General features: G+C 39.3%; 1 protein-coding gene across 1 annotated transcript; it reads left to right on the forward strand.

The window, feature by feature from the left end:
• The first annotated feature begins 424 nt into the window (after window positions 1–424).
• Window positions 425–23630, forward strand: smtnl (smoothelin, like). Its single transcript, XM_048161093.1, has 10 exons — window positions 425–580; window positions 720–1327; window positions 16320–16401; window positions 16653–16910; window positions 17008–17070; window positions 17173–17239; window positions 18455–18598; window positions 18701–18824; window positions 20788–20939; window positions 22838–23630. The coding sequence occupies exons 2-10, from the start codon at window positions 851–853 to the stop codon at window positions 22962–22964; spliced, it is 1494 nt and encodes a 497-aa protein (XP_048017050.1). The 5' UTR covers window positions 425–580; window positions 720–850; the 3' UTR covers window positions 22965–23630.
• The last annotated feature ends 288 nt before the right edge of the window (window positions 23631–23918 follow it).

The following is a 23918-nucleotide window of genomic DNA, read 5'->3' on the forward strand; positions in this document are numbered from 1 at the left end:
GGATGTGATTGTGTGACATCATCATTCAGTGTGGACAAATTGCTTGATGCTGAAACTTGTTAGGACAGTTTAAACCACATATTGCCACTCTTTACAGTGTAAACAGGTACTTTAAAACCTTAAGAGTGCAGTCTTTATCCTGACCTCAACCACCAAACTCTGAACCCAGTGAAAGTGAGACAGAAAACAACAAAAGGCGTGTCTGTTCCTCTCTGATATAGCCCTGCTGAGACAGTAGGACATGCTTGAGCTGGAGTAATGTGAGCAGTGGCCTTTATCTGTCAGAAGAAAAAAGAGTGAGGAAGAGTGAGTGAGAGAGAGCAGAGACAGAGCACTGTGTTGTGAAAGTGGAGATTAATACAAATACAGTGGAAAGAAGGAGGGGGAGCCAGGATAAAGTGGAGCTCTATCTCCCCTCCTCTTTTGTCTCGTTCCCTCCCTCTATCCTCCCTCCCCCGGGCTGCAGGAGTAGTAGGAGGTTAACGTGACTGTGAGAGCTGTACTTTAAAACAGCACGGCGGGCAGAACACACTCACACACTCAGACACACTCACAGCAGGAAATCATACTGAAACACAAGGTCTGTAAACTCACTCAAACAGTCACAATTTTACAATGTTCTACTGTATTTTTTTATGCTGAGTGAGCTTTAAAGATGAGCTTTTTATTCATTCAATAAGGAAATGAAGCTTGTTTCTGACTTAGTTTTGTCTCCACAGGTCACTGTTGTCATTTCCTCTGGATTTCTATATGGATCTGGGACTTTAAACAATTTCAAGAGGGAAATATCAGAAACAGATCTCAATTTGTTGTTGGACTGTAAAGGAAGATAGCTGGACTCACAGCAGAGATGGACGCAGGCCCGTTGGCATCAGTGGCCGAGGGCTCTCCGGAAGGGGAGACGGTGTGTGCCGCTTTGGCCCGCTATGAAACCACATTGCGAGATGCCGTGCGTGAGATCCACGTGGATGTCAGCGCTTTCAAGCTAGGCATCGAGCGGAGACTAGAAGAGGCCATTCATGTGAGTGGACCTCTTGGCCGAGCCGTGGCGCAGCTGCAGCAGGAGAACCGGCAGCTCAGGGGTCAATTAGAGGCCTTGACCCGACAGGTAGAGATGCTGACTGGGTCGGTGTGTGACAGAAGCGCACTTCTCACAGGAGGATCGGCACCACCACAGACCAACAGCAGCAACGCAGGGCATCAGTCTCCACCGTCTGTGGCCCCCAGCGTAGCGGCTCTGACCGGTTCGGCCAGCGGCTCAGCCTCCAGCCCCACCACCACACGTTTCTCCAGCAGAGCAACCTTCTCTGTCACCAGCAAAACAAATGTGAGTAGACATTTGCAAGAATGAGTATAAGCGTGACCTCGATTGAGGTCATTCTGTGGAACTGGAAAGAATGAAGTGATGTGAGAAACCTTATGTTCGAAAACTAAATATTTAGACATATAGAGAAGCCAGAAGCTGGAAAACATATGCAAACTATCTGAATGTTTGTAAAGGCAGAATTTGTCTCAGACCTTTGGCACAGTCTCTGACAAATGTTTTGATCACTTACTACCACCATTCCAACTTAGTATTATGATGAAGTTAAGCCACATATGGCCATGCATTATGGTTATCATACCACGGTTAAGGGTGTTTTTATAGGCACAATGCGAATAAACAATTTTGACCACCAAGTAATATTTGTTGGCTGCTTTTCAGTTGACAAGCTACTGATCAACTTGCCGCATTAATATCAAATTTAGAGTTAGATCAGTTTTATAAAATGAATGTGGTTTTTAGACTGCAAAGGCGACACAGAAGCTGCATCTAAAGTGGCTTATATTCCAGAAAAGAGGCTGTTTAGTGTTGCATGAATGCATTTATACAGGAATTAAAATCGCAGAAATTATGTTATGAAATTGTTAAGAAAGTCATGCTTAAAAATGAAATACAAAGTTCTGTCATGAAACTCTAAATGGCACAGGCTAAACTCAACCTGTTTGCAATCACATCATTCTCTAAAGGGCACAGCTGATTGGTTCCTGTTCTATCAGTAGCCAATGAGCTTGCAGCTCAACCTTGAAATTTTTCGTTAGCATTTGCTATAGCAGTTGCAGAAACCCTCCACCTTCCCCAGCTCCACCTGTATAGATCTGCTACAGGTAATTCATTACGCTATATTGTACAGCAGCAGCATCTCTCACTTGCTCACAGCAGCATGTTGTGTATGTATTGGCAGTAGCAAGTCCCGTACTTGCTCTGCAGCAGCAGCAATAACCATCAGCAGCAGCGTATCAGATCTATTCTGCCGATGCCAAATATGTCAATGTTGCCATTTCCATGTCAAACACTCAGAGAGTTCTCATGACAGGACTAAATTAATAATATAGCTCATATTATATTATATTACAGTATTTATAATAAATATGGAATTTTAGAAATAAATTAAGGTGGCTCTGATGCTGCATTTCATTTACATAAAAACAAAGCAGCATATTTTAGTAAGGCTTTTATACATCATTATGCATTTACGCAAAATTTGGAGCAGGAACAGAGCCGATTTCACTCAGAGCAGCTTTCACTTGCCTGTGTAAAGGCTCCAGATTTTTGTGAAATGACACATTTGCAATTAAAAACAATCACTTTGAAATGCTCAGATGTTTTGTTGATATTGGTACTGATCAAACCAAGCCCATGAAGCCATTTTAGCAGATGTCATTCATTCAATGAATGAATGTTTTATTTGATTGGTACATTTAATAGTTTGCATATTTATACTGTAAACCCTCAAAATTGAGGGTATTTACGATAGATTCTGAGATGCAGTTTTTGACATGATAGACAATGATTAGCTGTAATTTGTTTGAGGAGACTTTCTGTTGAGTTGAACCTGTCATCTTTAAGCCTTTACAGCTGCTGCCAGAGAAAGGAAAACTCAAACATCATGCAGTCGTCAATCATTACTCTAGAGCTCTGTGCTGGAGTATAAAAATACTATCATTTGCATAACATTCAAATTAAATTGGCTTGTTTCGTAAGGTTAGATTTCAGGTTTGTAAAAGTTATTTCGAAATCATCATAATTTTAGTAGCTGGGAGTGCAGTTGATTTTGGCTGGGAGTGAGAGTCAGTAGAAACAAGGAAGGCTGTTATCTTCCCTGCCACATCCACACCTGCCAACCGCATAATGAGAGAGCTGCATTTCAGGCTTGTAAAATACTCCGAGACTGTTGTGGCAGGTCTGTGGCGCACTCCCTTTCAGTCCCAGCCTGCAGGAAAAAGTGAGCGAGAAAGACTGGAAAAAGACTCCACGTGGGGATGTGTGCTGGCCTGCCTCCACATGGCTGTGCTGTGAGCACCTGCAGATATCATGAGAATCACGCTTTATCTCACGCTCTTCCTCCTTACTCTGTCTCTGATTCTTACAGAGCCCTGTTGTACTTTCTGTTCTTGGGAAATAACAGTTTATCCTGGGCTCAATCTCAGACTGCCGCCACTGTATCTGTGGCATTTCTTCTTCTCCCAACTATCATTTTGTCTCACACAAAACACTGTCTCCAGTCCACTTCATATCTTTATCACTTTCTCTCCTTCTTGCTCTCTGTCATTCTGTGCTTGGCCTCACTACAGTTCATAGTGTTTTGGCAGGTTTTATAATTCTGACCAACAAACAAATAGAAGATTTGATGGATGAATGGATAGATGGATTGATTAACTGATCGATGACAAAAAGATGCCAGCTTCACTTTATATGTCCATACTATATATGTTAGGAATTTACCGTCAAAACTTTAAATGCACATGAGCCGGATCGTGCCGTGTTCCTCTTCCCTTTCGGAGTTCATGCGGCCAGCGAAATGCTTTTGCTCTGCCCTCACTCTGTACTGTCTCCGCAGAGGAGTCCTGCACTGCTGTTGCCAATTACCGCAGCATTTCTGTGGTTTCAATGGGCCATTGTGTCGACATTCTGCCTCATTTGAAGTACGTTGGGTGAGTCAGGATTTGAAGAACACCCAGGACACCTTCCTCTCTTTCTGCACCAAAATGTGGTGTAGATGTAGCACCGCCGGCTCCTCTGGAGTCTCTCATGGTCGGAGGACAGGTGCTTGGCTTGGAACCACACCTGTGGAGTGTGGTCTCATACTGCATGACCACATTTGGCCCAGAGCACAAAGGGCCCCTGCCTTCCATTACTGCTGATGTGAAAAAATTGTTTAGGGGTCAGTGGGGTCTTTCTACTGTGCCTCAAAATATGCCTTGCAAATGTCAGATAGGCCTACTTTGACTCCTGCTGGAGGACGTGTATGTGTATGTGTATGTGTGAGGGAGAGAGTGGAGAGTTGGGTGGGAGGAAGATAAGATTTGGATGGCTGTTATCTGTTGAAACTCTGTTTAGAGTGCATTTAAAATCTCATCTTATCTAAGAGTGTTTTTTTTTTGAGGGGGAGGGGGTAAGGGGTTACCTACACTAACCCCTAAATCTACCCGACAGTGTTAATAAAATCAAATGTTACATAAGAACGCAATTGCTGAAGCAACCATATGCCATTTTAGCTTGTTTCTACAAGTTTTTGAGCTTGTCATGACTCGTGTTTCATGGGACTCGTACCCAATTCTGTACCAGGTACCGATCAAGCCAAACATATGGAGCTAGTTATGTGATGCAAAAACTCTAAAATGTATTTGTTTACAAATCATGCACTATGGTAAAAAGGGTTTTGAGGTCATAATATAATATTTTGCTTGGAGCCACGTGAAAATAGTCTGTCTTATTTTAATCCATAATCATAAAGTATGAAAAGGATTAAAAGTGCTTGCTGTTTTACTACCTCTAGTGTTCATTTCTGTTGGAAACTGCTGTGATATGTACAGTATCTCACAGAAGTGAGTACACCCCTCACATTTTTGTAAATATTTTATTATATCTTTTCATGTGACAACACTGAAGAAATTACACTTTGCTACAATGTAAAGTAGTGAGTGGACAGCTTGTATAACAGTGTAAATTTGCTGTCCCCTCAAAATAACTCAACACACAGCCATTAATGTCTAAACCGCTGGCCACAAAAGTGAGTACACCCCTAAGTGAAAATGTCCAAATTGGGCCCAAAGTGTCAATATTTTGTGTGGTAACCATTATTTTCCAGCACTGCCTTAACCCTCTTGGGCATGGAGTTCACCAGAGCTTCACAGGTTGCCACTGGAGTCCTCTTCCACTCACAGAGCTGGTGGATGTAAGAGACCTTGCGCTCCTCCACCTTCCATTTGAGGATGCCCCACAGATGCTCAATAGGGTTTAGGTCTGGAGACATGCTTGGCCAGTCCATCACCTTTAACCTCAGCTTCTTTAGCAAGGCAGTGGCCGTCTTGGAGGTGTGTTTGGGGTCGTTATCATGTTGGAATACTGCCCTGCGGCCCAGTCTCCGAATGGAGGAGATCATGCTCTGTTCCCTCAATGAACTGTAGCTCCCCAGTGCCAGCAGCACTCATGCAGCCCCAGACCATGACACTCCCACCACCATGCTTGACTGTAGGCAAGACACGCTTGTCTTTGTACTCCTCACCTGGTTGCTGCCACACACGCTTGACACCATCTGAACCAAATAAGTTTATCTTGGTCTCATCAGACCACAGGACACGGTTCCAGTAATCCATGTCCTTAGTCTGCTTGTCTTCAGCAAACTGTTTGCAGGCTTTCTGGGACGACAGCCATGCAGATCAATTTGATGCAGTGTGCGGTGTATGGTCTGACCACTGACAGGCTGACCCCCCCACCCCCCACCCACCCACTCATACATCTATTTCCTAAACACAACCTCTGGATATGACGCTGAGCTCGTGCACTCAACTTTGGTCGACCATGGCGAGTCCTGTTTTGAGTGGAACCTGTCCTGTTAAACCGCTGTATGGTCTTGGCCACCGTGCTGCAGCTCAGTTTCAGGGTCTTGGCAATCTTCTTATAGCCTACGCCATCTTTATGTAGAGCAACAATTCTTTTTTTCAGATCCTCAGAGTTCTTTGCCATGAGGTGCCATGTTGAACTTCCAGTGACCAGTATAAGAGAGTGAGAGCGATAACACTGAATTTAACATACCTGCTCCCCACTCACACCTGAGACCTTGTAACACTAACGAGTCACATGACACTGGGGAGAAAAAATGGCTAATTGGGCCAAATTTGGACATTTTCACTTAGGGGTGTACTCACTTTTGTGGCTAGCGGTTTAGACATTAAAGGTCCCATTCTTCATGATCCCATGTTTCAAACTTTAGTTAGTGTGTAATGTTGTTGTTAGAGTATAAATAAAATCTGTAAAATTTTAAAGCTCAAAGTTCAATGCCAAGCGAGATATTTTATTTAACAGAAGTCGCCTACATCGAACGGCCAGTTGGACTACATCCCTCTACTTCCTTCTTTAATGACGTCACTAAAACAGTTTTTTGACTAACCTCCGCCCACAGGAATACACAAGAGTTGCGTTTGTAGAGTGTGTTTGTCGCCATGTCGTCGAAACGCTGTTATTTTCATCCCGCAGTCCAATCACCGGGTCTGATTCCGGCTCAAATTGATAGGGTAAAATTAAAGACATGTTTACAATAACACTGAGCGCGTGCATCTCCACGTTATGGTAAGAGGCGTGACCTTTCCGGGCAAGATGCGCTAAACTGCTGTCGAATCACAACACAGGAACCGTTGGCACAATCAGAACTCGTTACGTATTTCTGAAGGAGGGACTTCATAGAACAAGGAAGTCATCAGCCCGTTTTTATGACAGTGGAAACAGCGGTATACAGATAAGTAAATTATGTGAAAAATACTGTGTTTTTTTACATGCGAAACATGAACACATGTTATATTGCACACTATAAACACAATCAAAGCTTCAAAAAACCACGAAAAACGGGACCTTTAATGGCTGTGTGTTGAGTTATTTTGAGGGGACAGCAAATTTACACTGTTATACAAGCTGTACACTCACTACTTTACATTGTAGCAAAGTGTAATTTCTTCAGTGTTGTCACATGAAAAGATATAATAAAATATTTACAAAAATGTGAGGGGTGTACTCACTTCTGTGAGATACTGTATGTATTGTACGTATTTTGCGTTTTGCAATACTGTTGCCAAAAGTCAGTCCACACACCTTCTCAGAGACATTGAATCATCTGCATTATGGCATTAACATCCTCCTCTAGACTTGCAGCAACTAGCAGAATTAGTACCATTTTCTTAAATCAAACTAGCCCTAAAAGAAAACGTAGTGCACTTTTTCTGCTATGAAGATGCTAGTGTGTATTTCAGGATGCACTAGTGTAGACTATTAAAGGTAAATAAAAAATATAAATATAAGTTTGACTTGGGAAGTAGCTAATGAATTAAGATGTATATTGTTTTTACTGAGGAGCTTACGTACATCCTCACATGTTTATCTTTACTGTGAATCATCTTGTGGTCATATCATAAATACTTTTCAGTCAAGAACTTTCAAACTGGCAAAGAACAGTTTTGACATACACCGTTTACCATGTTATGACATGACCATAAACATTTATATCTTCCCTTTTCACAATTATACACACCACACATCTGTAGCAAGGACCTTTTCTACTCTACACACACCCCATGATGCCAAGCATTACCAAATGACCATAATAGTACTTCAAATCCCATGTTTGGCTCTGGGAGTGTGAGAAACGCTCTTCTCACTTTGCTTACCTCACCATATAGTGCCAGTACATCTAGTTTTCAGTCCACACAGCCATCTAATATTGCCAAAGAAGAGCTGTTTTTAAAACACGAAGCCCAGAAAGGAATGTCGTTTGATCTGATGTGCTTTGCTTTAAATTCGGTTTTGATGTTGGGAATTTTCTAGGTTTGGATAGCCTGCCAGGTAGCTGAGCAGACCTCTGAAGGCTTAAAGGCTGAGCATTTGTTTGCAAAGATTCACTTAAGCGTCCACATTTGCAAGGCCACTGGACTCCAGGCTTTTATTTATGAGGTGAAAGTGAATGAAAATGTGCCTGTACAGTTTTACACATTGGCAGGGGGGTTCAAGGAGCTTACTTGAACATACTAGTGAGTATTTGTTTGCATGTGTTTGTCTGAGATATGCTTGACGTTTCCAGCACGGACTGGCCCAAAGCCAAAGCTCTCACAATGGAACGGAACCTTTAATCTCCTCCCGTTGCCCTGCCTGGATCTCCATGTCCAGCACAGATTCCTGGCAGAGAAGAAGGAGTAGAACAAAAAAACCTTTGCACAGCTATTAATACAGTAGAGTGCAATAGAGAGAAAGAGAGGGCGAGAAAGAGGGAATGTGAGAGGGAGGGTGGAAAAGAGAGAATAGATTGTGGATGGAGGCTAGAGAAAGGCATCCAGCCGCTCCCATGCTGCCCCTGGCTTTCCTAATTACTTCCAGACAATGCCATGTATTTTCATCTCCGTGGTTACAGGTTAATAATTCGTTGTTTACGGGATGACCTCACTGCCCTTCAGGAACAATTGCCCCACCTTGTAGGAATGCATATGTGCGGAGAATTTAGGTGAAGAAACTCTAGTGAAGACCTTGCTTATCCACCATGCATGGAGTCACATTACCGCCCATGTTTGTCACTGGAGTAGAGTACAAGGCCGTTGGTATCTCATCTGGTGTTAGAAAGTCTAAACCACGCTAAGCTCTTAGATATTGTGTGCAAACTGATGTGTAATCCTGGAATGGTCCCTTCTCTCTCTCTGGCCTGATGCATGGTGTTTGACCACTGCCCAGGTCTGTGTTCTCCATCTGCAGGTGGGGCTTTAGACTTTCTGCGTCCCTTTGAGCTACAAACCATCAATCGTGCTGCAGTGAATCATACTGAAGTGGACTCACTGCATGGTCATGTAGTTTTAATCTAAAGAGGTTTCTCAAGAGCCCAGGGGCTACTGCGTCAATGAGTCAGGACACACATGATTGTTTACAGATGAGTAATGGACAGTTTAGTTTTGAGTTCACTACATGCGCACTTCCCACTACGAGGTTGTTTGGTAAACCAAAGAGGTGTACATAATTTTTCATGTGTGCAAGCAAGTTTTTTTTTTATACAAACAATATAAAAAGATGTCACATACAGGACAAAATGCATAATATTTTAAAAAGAACGCTAGTTTTATATCATTTGAAACTGCTGTGGCAGCAGGGAAGATGCAAGAGCATTCATTTCTTTTATTTTAATGTAAAAAAAATAACCGTTGAGACTGTGATACACAAATGTCCGCATTCAAGAATTTACAGATATTTCAAAATTGTACTTAAGTACAGTAACAAAGTAAAAATTCTTTGTAACTCTCCACCACTGACAGTAGCAAAGTATTTTTTCTTCTTTACTGTAGTTAAACAGATTTTCGAATATCTCTACTCTAAACTTTACTATTCTACACTTTACATTTCAAGGCATAGCCTACTACAGTATATGACCTTCACTACATTTTTAGAAACATGTTCCTGACTTCTGATTTGTGGACAAATTCTTTAAAGACAATTTTCAGTCTTTTGAGCAAGTTCTTTTTTAATGAATCAGTTGAACTAGTTCACAAATAGCATTGAGTGATTCATTTGTAAGTTCAACTGATCTGAACTGATCAATGATTCCATGATCTGGTAAAGACCTGATAGCGATGTCCAGTTTGTGAACAAATAATTCTTTTAAACCAATTCTTTTCAATGAATCAGTTGAACGAGTTCACATACAGCATTGAATGATTTAATTGTGATTTCAAGTGATCTGATTATATCAGTTAACAACGCAGTGATTCAATGATCTAGTGGAGACCTGATGTCCGATTTGTCAATGTTTTATTCTTTTGAACCAACTCTTTTCAACGAATCACTTGAGCCGTTCACAAATGTCATTAATTAATCCATTTGTGAATTTGAGTGATTCATTGCATCGGTTAACAACTCCGTTTCAATTCTGATTCACTTATCCAATCGAGACCTGCTCCGAGACTTGATGGCAATGTCAGACTTAGTTATTTAGTTTGAAATGCTCCGATCCACAAATTTCATTGTTAAACTTACTTATTCAGTCATTTAGTTTAAGTAAATCTCAACTCAAGCTAACAAAACAAACTGATGAACTGAATTTGAATATGCTGACTCTTTATAATTCATAATAATGTCTATGACCAAATCCACCTGGCTACATTAAGTTACACCAATGAAATTAAATCATAAGGTCAAATTCAGTGCTTGAATTTACATGGCCTGAAGGACAATATTTATAAGGCTTTTTACGGTGTACATTTGTGAATTTGTGAGTATGTGGGAGTGAAAATGAAGCAACACCCAACTCCCTGAGAAATCAAGAGAAATTCTTGTAGTTCACACACAGCTGAGTGTTCAAACGTCTCTCTCTGTTTTTCTGCACAGGTTTTCTTTCCATTCCTGCTTCTGCTAGAGGAGAGAAATTGCAGGCTTTGTGGTGCTTTGAAAAACAGGTGTTTGGGCTTCTTTCTGCATGAACACTTGAGTTTGTGGAGGAAATTACAGAGCAAAGACCCTCACAAACCAGGCATCCCATCCCCATCTGTCTCAACTTAATAGACTCTACATCTCTCTGACTTACAGCAGGAAAAATGACCCTCAAATTACTGTTGGCCAAATTGGGGGCAAACATTTCTCTTCAATTCCAAATGATTCATTTGCTTTTCACACTGTTGATTTATGCCTTAAAGGTCCCGTTTTTCGTGGTTTTTTGAAGCTTTGATTGTGTTTATAGTGTGCAATATAACATGTGTTCATGTTTCGTGTGTAAAAAAACACAGTATTTTTCACATAATTTACTTATCTGTATACCGCTGTTTCCACTGTCATAAAAACGGGCTGATGACTTCCTTGTTCTATGAAGTCCCTCCTTCAGAAATACGTAACGAGTTCTGATTGTGCCAGCGGTTCCTGTGTTGTGATTCGACAGCAGCTTAGCGAACCTTGCCTGGAAAGGTCACGCCTCTTACCATAACGTGGAGATGCATGCGCTCAGTGTTATTGTAAACATGTCTTTAATTTTACCCTATCAATTTGAGCCGGAATCAGACCCGGTGATTGGACTGCGGGATGAAAATAACAGCGTTTCGACGACATGGCGACAAACACACTCTACAAATGCAACTCTTGTGTATTCCTGTGGGTGGAGGTTAGTCAAAAAAATGTTTTAGTGATGTCATTAAAGAAGGAAGTAGAGGGATGTAGTCCAAACTGGCCGTTCGATGTAGGCGACTTCTGTTAAATAAAATATCTCGCTTGGCATTGAACTTTGAGCTTTAAAATTTTACAGATTTTATTTATACTCTAACAACAACATTACACACTAACTAAAGTTTGAAACATGGGATCACGAAGAACGGGACCTTTAAACAGTATCCACTTTGAGTTTTCTGATCATGACCCCCATTCCCAAATTGAGCCCAGCTATTTGTACATTGGCAAAATATAAATAGCATTATCAGCATGGCTTATTAATACCAGAGATGGCCTTGTAAGAGCTGGCTATCTGTAGGATTTAAATGGCTGGAGCTGGAATGAGTCCACTGAACCCTCCAGAGTTCTCCCACAAACATGCCCTCTATTGTTGTTTATGCTCCATTCTGTTCCCCCGCCACCACAACGTTCCAAGAATCTCAAATGTCACCGAGAGGCAAGAATATCCCCTCAGATACGTTTAAAATCAGACACGCACACACACAGAGCTTCATCAAAACTGGCATTCATCTCTCTGATCATACACAGAGCAACTCTCTGTTTTCTCTTGCAGTCACAATGCTCAAGCCGCCACATTACCATTTCACTCACCATCAAATCACTCAGAGATTATATACAATACAACCTTATGATTATCCACTGGAAAAATCTTCTTTTATGCACCCCAGCATTGCACAGGCAGGCTGCCAACACGTTGGGGAAATTCTTGTTTTGCGGTAGAGGGACATTTAGACTGACATGAAAGGTTTTCTGTAAGGGGAGTCCATTGTCTGAATGGACTGTACATAGTAACCACATTTAGAGGTATTCTGTTTATGTAGGCCTATTGTAGGACAAAACAAATAGACTGAAGACTCCTCAAGGCTATTTCTTGTCTTCTCACCTGCAGGAGTGGTAATTGTGTCTCTGAAGGGGCTGCATTCAGTCTTCTAGTGGTCTGTTTTGTGTAGTCTGGGAGACAACGCTGCTCTCCACACCACCCTCATTGTCTTTGAGTGTCCTCACTTATGGAGGAACAGCACGTAGACGAGTGACCCTCCCCGAGGACAAAAGTATGGACTATCCAGGTTTTTTTTCTCTCTCTTTTGTGTGGCTAGAGAACTCGGGCTGAAGTTGAGCTGAACAGCTAAATGGTTACGTTCATGATAATTGATATTGAAAATAGTCCTTTCAGTGACTCAGTTGAACAAGTTCACAGCAATAGCATAGAAAGATTCAATTGTGAATTCTGATTGCAGCTGTTAACAACTCAATGATTCAATGATCTGTTCAAGGCCCAATGGCTATGTCCAATTAATGAATGAATCATTCCTTGAGCCGATTCTTTTCAATGATTTAGTTGAACAGGTTAACCCTTAAATGCATACCTCGGGTCTTTAGTGACCCGGGACATCATTCACTACCCTCCTCCTCGTTCATTTTTTAAAGTTAGACATCAACCTTCTTGGTATTCCTCAATCAATTTATTATAAAGAATATAACAAGAAAAAAATCATAAAATTATAAAAGAATGGCTATTTTTGTATTTATTTTTTGTAAAAATTGTATAGGGTCGCTAACGACCCGAGGTGTGTATGAGTGTATGTATATTTTTTTTCTGCACAACAATAATTGAAACTTAGATGACAGAATAAGTGCAATTTACCTTTATTCCACAAGGTGAAATGTCTGATACACAATGCTGAAGTGACGACTCATTCAGACAGAAAATGAAATAATAAGAAAAACATGAAATGGCTCAGCGATTTACTGCAGAGCAAGTACTGAATGCAATCAAATATGACTGTAACTGTTACTGGATGGATCTGGTGAAGCTGTTAGCAATCGAAATATTGATTTTGATGATGTTGAAAATTATATCGTTTTGAGAATACGTTTGAGATCGCGAATGGGCTCATATTCGTGACCTCAAACATAAAAATAGCCCATTATTTGCTGAATTTACTGGGAAATGAGCTCTGACGGTGACAGTGATGATGGCATAAAACATCTGCTCAAACGGAGCCCCTTCAAGCTCCAAAAGGTAACAAAACATGATTTATTTTATTCTTCTGTAATTGTTACTCTAATATCAGAGGAGTTTTATATTATCGCGACAGGTAGAGATCCTTCCGTGTTAGATATTGATCCGGGTCGATAAAGACCCGAATATGTAAGAATGATTGGCGAAACAGTCATGCATTTAAGGGTTAAAAAAATAACAGTAATTAATTAATTTGTGAATTTTACTGATCCAGTTGCAGTAGTTAACAGCTCAATGATTCAGTGATCTCCTTGAAGCCTGATAGCAATGTCAGATTAATGCTTCAATGATTAGTCGAATCATTTAACAAATAGCATTAAATGATTAAATAGTGAATTCAACTGATCTGATTGCATTAGTTATTAAATCAGTGATTCAATGATCTTTTTGAGACCCAGATTTGTGAATGAATCATTGTTTTCAGATTGATATTGAAAATAGACGATAACAAATTTATTTAACAATTAGTCTTATCTTCATCACTTTTTTGGTATTTCAAAATCTATTTTTAATCAAGTTAAATGAATTATACCGATTAAATGCTGTACTTTAAATACTTTATAGCACATGTACACATCTTTCAATCAAATGGAACATTTTAGATATGCCATTTTATTCAAAACGATATTTGTTTTTGGAAGTTCATTTAAAAAGAAATATTAAAATGAATTCAAAATTAACTGTAATTAATTCAAAATATGAGTAGTAACTTTAATGAGATTGAAAAATAAAAGCAAAATAAAAAAATAGCATAGCAATGCAATACTATGTTCATACTATTCTTGAATAATTGGTTGATTAAAGAATTAATCAACAGATTAATCAATTATCAACATAGTTGCTAGTTGCAGCCTTAGACTAAAGCACTTTTCCACATGTTCTGTCTCACCTCCCTATTTCCTGCACTTGTTTTATTGCTTCTCTCTATTAATGCGATGACGCATTCACTGGGATTGGGAATGTGTTGTTCCTGGAGGAAAAAAGAGCAACTGGGGTGAGTGCGTGCAGTTCAGTGAACATGTGAGATGGGTGTGGTAAGATCCCCCCCTAAACCTCTTAATTTAGCCCAGGGCTGAGCAGCAGGTGACCTCTGTGCCAAAATAGTGCCTGAACCAATATATTTGGAAGGAATTTCAGATACAAACCTTAATGGCTGCAGGCGATGTTTTTCCAAATTCAGGCTGTGCAAAAACACTATAATACATGTCACGTGTCTGCTGATATCCCCTAGAGACACTGACAGTCCAACAACAGATGCTCACAGTGCAACTTTAGCACTGGATTGAGCAGAGAACCTGCTTGTTCAGCCAGCAAATCAGAGTTGGATACGTTTCATAGCTGGGGTGAATTTTGTCTCCTTCTCTCAATGGGACAGGCAGCTGCTCCCCTCCGACTGCACGCCCCTCCAGCATTCTTTAGATATGATGTCATCTGGCCTCCTTCTCGCCAGTTCACTTACTCCTTGAGTCTCACTTGGAAGTTATTTCTCTTTTAAAATGCAGTGTTTTTTTCTGATTGAATGCCTGGTTTTTAATCCCTGTGTGTTTTTGCATTTGCATTCACAAACAAACACTTCCTTATAGCCTGTGCACATTTGTTAGCATATTAGCATGTGTTTGCATGTACTAGTGAGGTTCAGGCCACACACAAAAGAGCTTTTTAAAGTCCTGAGAAGCTGCCAGGTAATTAATGACAGCGCCAGAGACAACGAAACATGCACAGTCATTCTTTTGGTTTACATCCAGGCCCTAAAAAAACTAGTCCGCCACCCCTTAGGAGACAATCTGCTTTAATAATGGTTAGCTCATTGCAGCCGAGGCCAAACATCTGTATCTGTATAACTATGTGATGGTTGAGGTCTAAAGGAAATGAAGCAAGGCGGCGACCTTCATGTGTCAGTGTGTAACTTCAAGGCACTAATGTCAACATGTGATCTTGCATTTAGGTCACACAGAAAAGTGCATGGAGGGCAGAAGTGGCTATTTAAGATTAAAATAGACCAGCAAAGCAGCAGTATCTATATTGATGACCCACATCGGCCCTGATCCAGAGCTTTGATGTATTTTTAAAGGAGACAAGGCTTCTTTAAACATTACTGGTCTCCATAGTGAATCATAGTGAACCCATCAATCAAATGTCTTTGATTAGATCACATCACTCATTTACTTTTGCAGAATGTGCCCTCTTGAAAAACACATTTGGAGCCACTTTGTCTCTCTTCATGTCTTTGATTCGGGTTTATTGGATAATCGCATCAGTTGTCTCATGTTCTATACCCTGTTTTGGTGCTTATCCATTTGGGACTGGGCCTCTTTTAAGGATACTTGTTTTTAGGGATTCTGGATAATACCAATAAACTGATCATTATTTTGATGTTAAAGGGGCTATGTATGAATTTTCATGTATTAATCACTTTTTTGTATTGGCAATGAGTGAAAAACTTAAAAAACTAGACCTTCCCTGACTTCCTAGGTTGTCTATGAAAGCCTGTAGACTGATTTTTATGTGAAACACTGGTCTGGTTACGCCGGGAAAATCCAAAGGATGAGATGGTTACACACACTCCTGAGAGCTTCTCTTCCATTCAATGACACATGTAACGAATGCTTATACAATGTTAAGGATAATGCCGAAAGAGCCATTCCATACTGTAATGTCAATATGTCATACATTTATAATCAAGTTTATAATCAAACTATCGTAACAGTGTAATTTTAATGACCTCATCTGTTGACATGATGCCAGTGGCATTGAATCACATTCAGTTTCTTGTACGTTACATGAGCACAAGTGCGAGCACGAGTAATAAGTTGCGGGCTGCAGTTCACTTAATGGCCACCGGTGTCGCTAATAACAAGGGTTTCTGAATTCTAAATGGCTGATATTAAAGTTCTACTCTGTTTTGTCTAAAAACTAAAAACAATCATATTTAAATGCTACAGGTGTGTTTAGGCATCACAACATAATAATGTACAGAATATTCATTCTGAGATTGGCTAAAGATTACATTTAAATGTTACTAAATTATTAGTCTTATTAAAGATTAACGGTAAATATTGCTTCTCTCTCTAACAGAGCATTGAGCGAGATGAGCCCATTGAAGTGGATCCAGCACCAATTTCCCAAGGCTTGGAGAATGGACACTTATCCTCAACAGGTATTACCCATAATTCCTTTTGGAAAGCTTGTTCTATATGTTCCCTTAACAAAAATTCTGAAGCGCAAAAAAACTGTCAATTAAAAACAAAAAACAAAAAGTGAATTCAATAAACATTATAATTCTCAATAAACTAAGTATTTAATCAATTGATCGATCAATCAATAGATAGATAGATAGATAGATAGAGATGTAAACGGGGCCATTATAATGATTCTGTTGTAACATATTTACATCCTGTATCCAATCAGAAAACTCTACTGTGCCTTTGAGGAGAAACTCACCACCCAACGGTGTGTCACAGGACCACTCAGCCCCCCTTCCCATGGCGATGCCACACCTGCCCATCACAGCAACCACAAAAGTGGCTGACTCTGCAGTTATGAAGAGTCCTGAGTCACCTGGTAGCCCAATGCAAGCAATGCCCTCAACCATAACAGATTCACTGACAAACAGTCAGCCGGTCAGCAGCGATAACCAGCCACAAATAGAGTCTCCTGTTCATGCAGGTACAGTACGACTCCATCACAGCTTCAAAGAGTGAGGCTACAGATGACTCTTTCTGCTGTCAGCACCTAAACATGTGTGTTGGTCTTGTGGTTACAGTGCCGTCTGTGAAAACATGGGCTCCAACTCCGGCCAGGACTATGGGATCTCCACGGCTCAGTGGTAGGACAAATTCAACCAATCTCTTTGACTCATATTCACAGCATGTGCTTTCATCATAAAGTCTGTCTCATTGTTTGTGTCACTCTACGTTTTGTTTTACAGAGAAGGCATCTTCAGCTCCAGCCAAGTCAGTGACTTACTCTGGGCTTTTTTCACACAATACAGACAGGTGGGTCAAGTGTGAATATCTGTAAATGCAAATAAAATCTGCAATATTCTCTCACTTAGAAAGAAAAATGGTGACACATTACAATAAGTTTAATTTGTTAGCATTAGGTAGTACATTAGTTATCATGAACTAACAACGAGCAATAATAATACTTAAAGGTGCTCTAGAATCAAAAATTGAATTTACCTTGGCATAGTTAAATAACAAGAGTTCAGTATATGGAAATGACATACAGTGAGTCTCAAACTCCATTGTTTCCTCCTTCTTATATAAATCTCATTTGTTTAAAAGACCTCCGAAGAACAGGCGAATCTCAACATAACACCGACTGTTACGTAAAAGTCGGGATCATTAATATGTACGCCCCCAATATTTGCATATGCCAGCTCATGTTCAAGGCATTACACAAGCCAGTATTAACGTCTGGATCTGCACAGCTGAATCATCAGACTAGGTAAGCAAGCAAGAACAATAGCGAAAAATGGCAGATGGAGCAATAATAACTGACATGATCCATGATATCATGATATTTTTAGTGATATTTGTAAATTGTCTTTCTAAATGTTTCGTTAGCATGTTGCTAATGTACTGTTAAATGTGGTTAAAGTTACCATCGTTTATTACTATATTCACGGAGACAAGACTATCGTTATTTTCATTTTTTAAACACTTGCAGTCTGTATAATTCATAAACACAACTTCATTCTTTATAAATCTCTCCAACCGTGTGTAATGTTAGCTTTAGCCACGGAGCACTATCAAACTCATTCAGAATCAAATGTAAACATCCAAATAAATACCATACTTACGCGATTAGACATGCTGCATGATGAACACTTTGAAAAGATCCATTTTGAGGGTTATATTAGCTGTGTAAACTTTGTGAGCTACGGGGGAGGGGAACACAAGATTTAAAGGGGCCGCGCAGCCTGAATCGGTGCATATTTAATGATGCCCCAAAATAGGCAATTAAAAAAATGGATAAAAAAAATCTATGGGGTATTTTGAGCTGAAACTTCACAGACACATTCAGGGGACACCTTAGACTTATATTACATCTTTTAAAGAGACGTTCTACGGCACCTTTAAATCATTTAAGTTGATGTTCATTTCTATACAGTACCATTTATAAAGTCAGTATTATTTAAAAAAAATAAAAAAATCTATTTCACAGAACTGAAATGTTCCTCAGCCATCTCTATCTCTTTGCATCAGGAATGTGGATATGCCAGGAGATTTATCCTTTGGCAGAGGTATTGAGCGCAGACGGGAGCTTGTGAGGTCCCAGACTTTACCTCGAAACATTGGAGCCCAGGCACGCAGGTCCATTTTTGAGAGGCTGGACTCTGAAAACAACAGGTAATGGAATTGTCCTTCTTGTCTATGCAACCATGTGCTTTTTTAATGCTCTTCAAAGTCAATCCAAGTAAAAACCTCTTGCTTTGATCTGTCCCAACTCAGTCGACCCAAGCCAGTGGATTCTAAACCAAAGCTAAAACGCTCTCAGAGCTTTGGAGTATCCAGCGCTAGCAGTATCAAGCAGATTCTTCTGGAGTGGTGTCGATCCAAGACGATTGGGTACCAGGTTAGACATTCCATAGACGTCATGGGGTTTATCTCAAATCAGAAGAAAAAAGGGAGCTTTGCACACGTATCAACACGGCCAGAGAATTAAAACTAAGAAAGGCTTCACTTCAGCTTGATAAGATGCAAATTATCATGTCTTATAGGGCTTCCTATACTGTTATTTTAAGATTGAGCACATTATAAAGTGGTATTCTGTTTATTAGCTTTAACATATCAACTTTATTAACATCAGTAAGAGTGTGAATGAACATTATGTGTGTGGTAATAGTGTTTCTCTGTATATATATTCTGACTGACTCTAGTGCAGCTTTGCAACCAGCCCATATGGCTCTAGTTAGAGATAGTAATGTAATGGTCAAGCCTAATTTAGAATCAAGAGAGAGCAGTATGTAAACATGAGAACCAGAGCAGACAGCTGACGAACACGCATGACGATTTCGATTTCCCTCAGTGACAGAGACTGTCTTAGCCTGTCAGATTGCCAGCTACAGATGAGAAATGAACACTGTTTAAATGATGAAGTGTAAAGAAAACTGCATATGAATATAAGAGCCAGACAACAATAAATCATCTGCTCTGACAACCACAATCAAGTCTGCAGAATCTCAAAGGAAGTTGTTCTATTCCTTTCGATTACTCACTGATCAAGGAGAATAAATGCTAGAAGAATAATACCTTCTTTTTGTAATCTATTGTTATTCATTATTACTATCCATTTAAAGGATTAGTCCACTTTTAAATACACTTTTCCTGATAAATTTACTCACCCCCATGTCATCCAAGATGTTCATGTCTTTCTTTCGTCAGTCGAAAAGAAATGAAGGTTTTTGAGGAAAACATTCAAGGATTATTCTCCTTACAGTGGATTTCAATGGCTACCAACAGATTGAAGGTCAAAATTACAGTTTCAGTGCAGCTTCAAGGGCTTTAAACGATACCAGATGAGTAATAAGGGTCTTATCTAACGAATCGATCGGTCATTTTCGAAAAAAATACAACCGTTTATGCTTTATAAACAAAATATCGCCTTGAACGTACTTTCCGCTTCCGCATTCTTCATAACGCTTACGCTGAATGTCCTACGCCTTCCCTATTCAAGTTACGGAAAAAAACTAAACTGGCGCCGCGTTCGTTCCGTAAGTAGAATAGGGAAGGCGTAGTAGAACATTCAGCGTAAGCGTTATGAAGAATGCGGAAGCAGAAAGTACGTTCAAGGCGATATTCTGTTTATAAAGCATAAACGGTTGTATTTTTTTCGAAAATGACCGATCGATTCGCTAGATAAGACCCTTATTACTCATCTGGTATCGTTTAAAGCCCTTGAAGCTGCACTGAAACTGTAATTTTGACCTTCAATCTGTTGGTAGCCATTGAAATCCACTGTAAGGAGAATAATCCTTGAATGTTTTCCTCAAAAACCTTCATTTCTTTTCGACTGACGAAAGAAAGACATGAACATCTTGGATGACATGGGGGTGAGTAAATTTATCAGGAAAAGTGTATTTAAAAGTGGACTAATCCTTTAAGGTTTAGTTTTAGATTCGTAAATGCTGATTTAATTTGATGAATAAAATAATTCCTGCACACTACTCAATTTTGCATCATCACATGAACTGACTTGGCAACTAGCTGAAATAAATTAAGTTAATTTTATTATATTTTATTTTACTTTAAGTAACGTTTATTTTATTTAAAGAAACATTTTTATGGTTTTAGTTTTAGTTTTAGTAATCATAACCTTGATGATTGATATATATATATATATATATATATATATATATATATATATATATATATATATATATATATATATATATATATATATATATATATATATACATTTCTTATTAAGGAAATAGGTCTATGGAATGCCAATTTTGACTTTGTGTTGATAGATACGGGGGAAAACCCCAGTGTCCCGTGAAATAAATAAAGCTTCACTCTCTCCCTTTAATCTGCAGAACATCGACATTCAAAACTTCTCATCCAGCTGGAGTGACGGCATGGCATTCTGCGCCCTGGTCCACTCTTTCTTCCCTACAGAGTTTGATTACAACATCTTGTCCCCTGCCGAGCGCAAACATAACTTTGAGCTGGCATTCAGCACTGCAGAGTAAGTCAGTGGAATGGAGGCAAATCTGTTCAGCCTTTTGACAATGGCATTGAGATGTCGACACACTTCATGGTGCCTTAATCTCTTGAAGTTGAGTAGTTTGTCTTAGTGTCATCCCTTTATCATACTAAACAGATGACAAAATAAAAAACTGTTCAACAGTTTGAGGTCAGTAAGATTTAAAAAAAAAAAAAAAAAAAGAAAGAAATTAATACTTTTAGTCAGCACGGATGCATAAGATTGATCAAAGTGACAATAAAGTTTAATTTATAATGTTACAAAAGATTTCTTATGTATTTAAATACAATAAATGCAGCCTTGATGAGCATAAGAGACCTTTTCAAAAACATTAAAGGGTTAGTTCACCCAAAAATGTCATTAGACACACCCTTCATTCATCTTCGGAACACAAATTAAGATATTTTTGATGAAATCCGAGAGGTATACGACTCATCCATAGACAGCAATATACAGCGCAGGGAACACTTTCAAGGTCCAGAAAGGTACTAAAGACATTGTTAAAACAGTAAACATGACTGCAGTGGTTCAACCTTAATTTTATGAAGCGATGAGAATACTTTTTGTGCACAAAAACAAAACAAAAATAACTTTATTCAACAGTCTCTTCTCTTCCCTGTCATTATCCTTACGCAGTTGCCGCAGTAAGCACAGTGAAGGCTTCCGTGTTTAAAGCTGATCACGTGAGCCGGCTAATAATGAATCAGCGTTCTGACATAGAACCTGGAAGCACTGGACATAAACAACATATGAGAATGACACCGAAAAGAAGATATTGTTGAATAAAGTTGTTATTTTTGTCATGTTTTGTGCACAAAAAGTATTCTCATAGTAATCTGCAGTCACGTCGACTGTTTTAATGATGTCTTTATTACCTTTCTGGACCTTGAAAGTGTTGATTATATTACTGTCTATGGACGAGTCACAAACCTCTCGGATTTCATCAAAAATATCTTATCGAAGATATACGAAGGTTTTACAGGTGTGGAACGACATGAGGGTGAGTAATTAACGACAGAATTTTCATTTTGGGATGAACTAACCCTTTAAAACATTGTATTGACCCCAAACTGTAAAAAAACATCAGTACACTTTTGCAGGGCATTAAAAGGGATACTGTGTTATGTACTCAACCTCATGTTTCAAAAACAGGAGGAAAAGAAGAAAAAAAGCTGCATATGAGTAGCAAAAACATAGTCCATATAGATTAGATGCTATATTCAGTCTCTATGAAAAAGGTCACTAGGCCTATAAAAAGAGCTTCGTAAAGATTCTTCCAAAATCTCCTTTTATGGTCTATGGAAAAATAACATAAGTTTAGAACGACATATGGGTGAGTAAATACCAGCAACATATTCATTTTCATTTAAAAGCGCCAATAAAGTATTAAAAGTCTTTAAATAGGAATGGACCGGACAGATGAGATGTGAACTTGATGTGACCCGACTTAACAAGCTGAACAGAATGACTCCAAAATGCAAGTTGACGCAAATCATCTGCAGTTGTGCTACACATCACCTCACAGTACGGCACAAAAGATAATGTTACTTAAGTTTCCGATGCGTCTGAGTCTAGGGTGTCCGTAACCTGCACTTTAAACCAGTAAAGCATGCCAACAAATCCCAGTTGAGCTCAGAGGAACCTCCCCTTCCCCTCAACCGGCTACTCCGACTTGACAGCCCTGCGGCATGACATCATTCTCCTAGTGTCCCAATTCCCACATCTTGAAATATTCACAGTCCTAAAACTGCACTATGAATGTCACCTGAACATATGTATTACAGTTATCATATAAACTTAAATAGTCATCAGACATGGAGAATGAAGAGGAACAGCCATACACATCCACCCCTGCTAAATCTGTTTCTCTCTATTTCCAGGAAGAAAGCTGGCTGCGATAGGCTTATTGAAGTGGAGGACATGATGGTGATGGGCAGAAAGCCAGACCCCATGTGTGTCTTTACTTACGTCCAGTCACTATATAACCACTTGCGCAAGTTTGAGTGAGATCTTGGCCCCATTAGCCCCAGCTGAACACTCTGCACTGCCCTCTGCTGGACAAAACTGAACTCTGATATGGTTTGGGGTTGCAAAATGTCCACGGGAACCCACGCCATTTCAAGCATGACGCTTCTACGGTTGCATTTTAGTCAAGGAAAGGTCATCGACTATTTATACAGAGCATTGAGACATGGCTTTTGTGTATTTGGCCTCTGTTTTATTACTAATCACTGCATTATGGAGCCATTTTATAGACTGCAAAGATAGAGGCAGAAATCTATTAGTGGATTTCATATTTACTAATGAAAGATAGAAAGAAATAGAATGTACAGGAAATAAGGTACAATATATCATGTTCTAAGATAGATCGGCACATTTTTTATAACTGTTTTGTCTTTTTTTCTAATTTTCAGTGGCATGAGCTGCACGTTTCTGGTTGTCTTTTATACTGTGTCTGTAGCTTTGCCAAAGCTCATATACACAGGTGCATGTGCAGGACGTACAGTACACGACATAAAGTAAGCACTGGATCTGCGTTTTAACAGGAAATGCTGTAAACCTGGTTAAAGGGTTAGTTCACCCAAAAATGAAAATAATGTCATTTATTACTCACCCTCATGTCGTTCTACAGTCGTAAGACCTTCGTTAATCTTCGGAACACAAATTCAGATATTTTTGATTAAATCTGACTAAAACATATTTAAAACAGTTCATGTGAGTTCAGTGGTCCTTATCTTAATATTATCTTAATATTATAAAGCGACAAGAATACATTTTGTGCGCCAAAAAAACAAAATAAAGACTTTTCAACAATATTTATATGTATGGCAAGCCGTTTTGACTTTTATTCACATCTCAGGATATGAATTCTTTTATAAGAATTACATTTCCACAAGTAACAATGTTACTTCTTGACATCAACATTTGAATTTCCACTCGTAAAAACTAGAATTCTTGATA

The sequence above is a fragment of the Megalobrama amblycephala genome, linkage group LG16 (assembly GCF_018812025.1).
Source record: "Megalobrama amblycephala isolate DHTTF-2021 linkage group LG16, ASM1881202v1, whole genome shotgun sequence".
Taxonomy (NCBI): domain Eukaryota; kingdom Metazoa; phylum Chordata; class Actinopteri; order Cypriniformes; family Xenocyprididae; genus Megalobrama; species Megalobrama amblycephala.

What these genes read in the sequence shown, in the direction of transcription:
- smtnl (XM_048161093.1), top strand. Translation starts at nt 851, where the DNA reads ATGGACGCAGGCCCGTTGGCATCAGTGGCCGAGGGCTCTCCGGAAGGG. An exon ending in GGGATCTCCACGGCTCAGTG is followed by an intron (nt 17,071 to 17,172) that starts GTAGGACAAATT and finishes TTTGTTTTACAG; the next exon opens with AGAAGGCATCTTCAGCTCCA. An exon ending in CTGGACTCTGAAAACAACAG is followed by an intron (nt 18,599 to 18,700) that starts GTAATGGAATTG and finishes GTCCCAACTCAG; the next exon opens with TCGACCCAAGCCAGTGGATT.